General features: G+C 67.2%; 1 protein-coding gene across 1 annotated transcript in view; it reads right to left on the reverse strand.

The window, feature by feature from the left end:
* Positions 1-8: 8 nt before the first annotated feature.
* Positions 9-351, reverse strand: part of LOC122194189 (NADH dehydrogenase [ubiquinone] iron-sulfur protein 2, mitochondrial-like) — a gene marked incomplete at its 3' end in the record, with an annotated part of 1,257 nt that continues 914 nt past the window's right edge. The window contains exon 3 of the mRNA XM_042895113.1: positions 9-195. Within this exon, the coding sequence (XP_042751047.1) occupies positions 9-195 (187 nt within the window). The remainder of the gene's footprint in view (positions 196-351) is intronic.

Raw genomic sequence — 351 nt, forward strand, 5'->3', positions numbered from 1 at the left:
TTACCTGCAGGTAGGTTTTGTACTCGATGAGCTTCTCGGTGCCGCGGTGCAGCAGCCCGATGTGGGGGTCGCACCTCCTCACCGTCTCCCCGCTCAGCTCCATCACCAACCTCAGGACCCCGTGGGCAGCCGGGTGCTGCGGCCCGAAATTGATGGTGAGGCTGGAGACCTTCTTGTGGGCGGGGGGGTCCTTGTCTGCATGGGGGGGAAAGAAGGGGATCAGGGGGGAGGAGCAGCACCCCCCCCCCCCCGGGTTCCCCCCACGTGTCACCCTGAGGCCAAGCTGTTATGGGTTTCCCCCAGCCTCCAGCCTGGCTCAGGACCCCACTGCCCCCCCACAGAGCCCCCCCC

Source organism: Lagopus leucura, unplaced genomic scaffold (genome assembly GCF_019238085.1).
Source record: "Lagopus leucura isolate 7727_CA_CO unplaced genomic scaffold, USGS_WTPT01 31210-0_obj-0_obj, whole genome shotgun sequence".
NCBI lineage: Eukaryota > Metazoa > Chordata > Aves > Galliformes > Phasianidae > Lagopus > Lagopus leucura.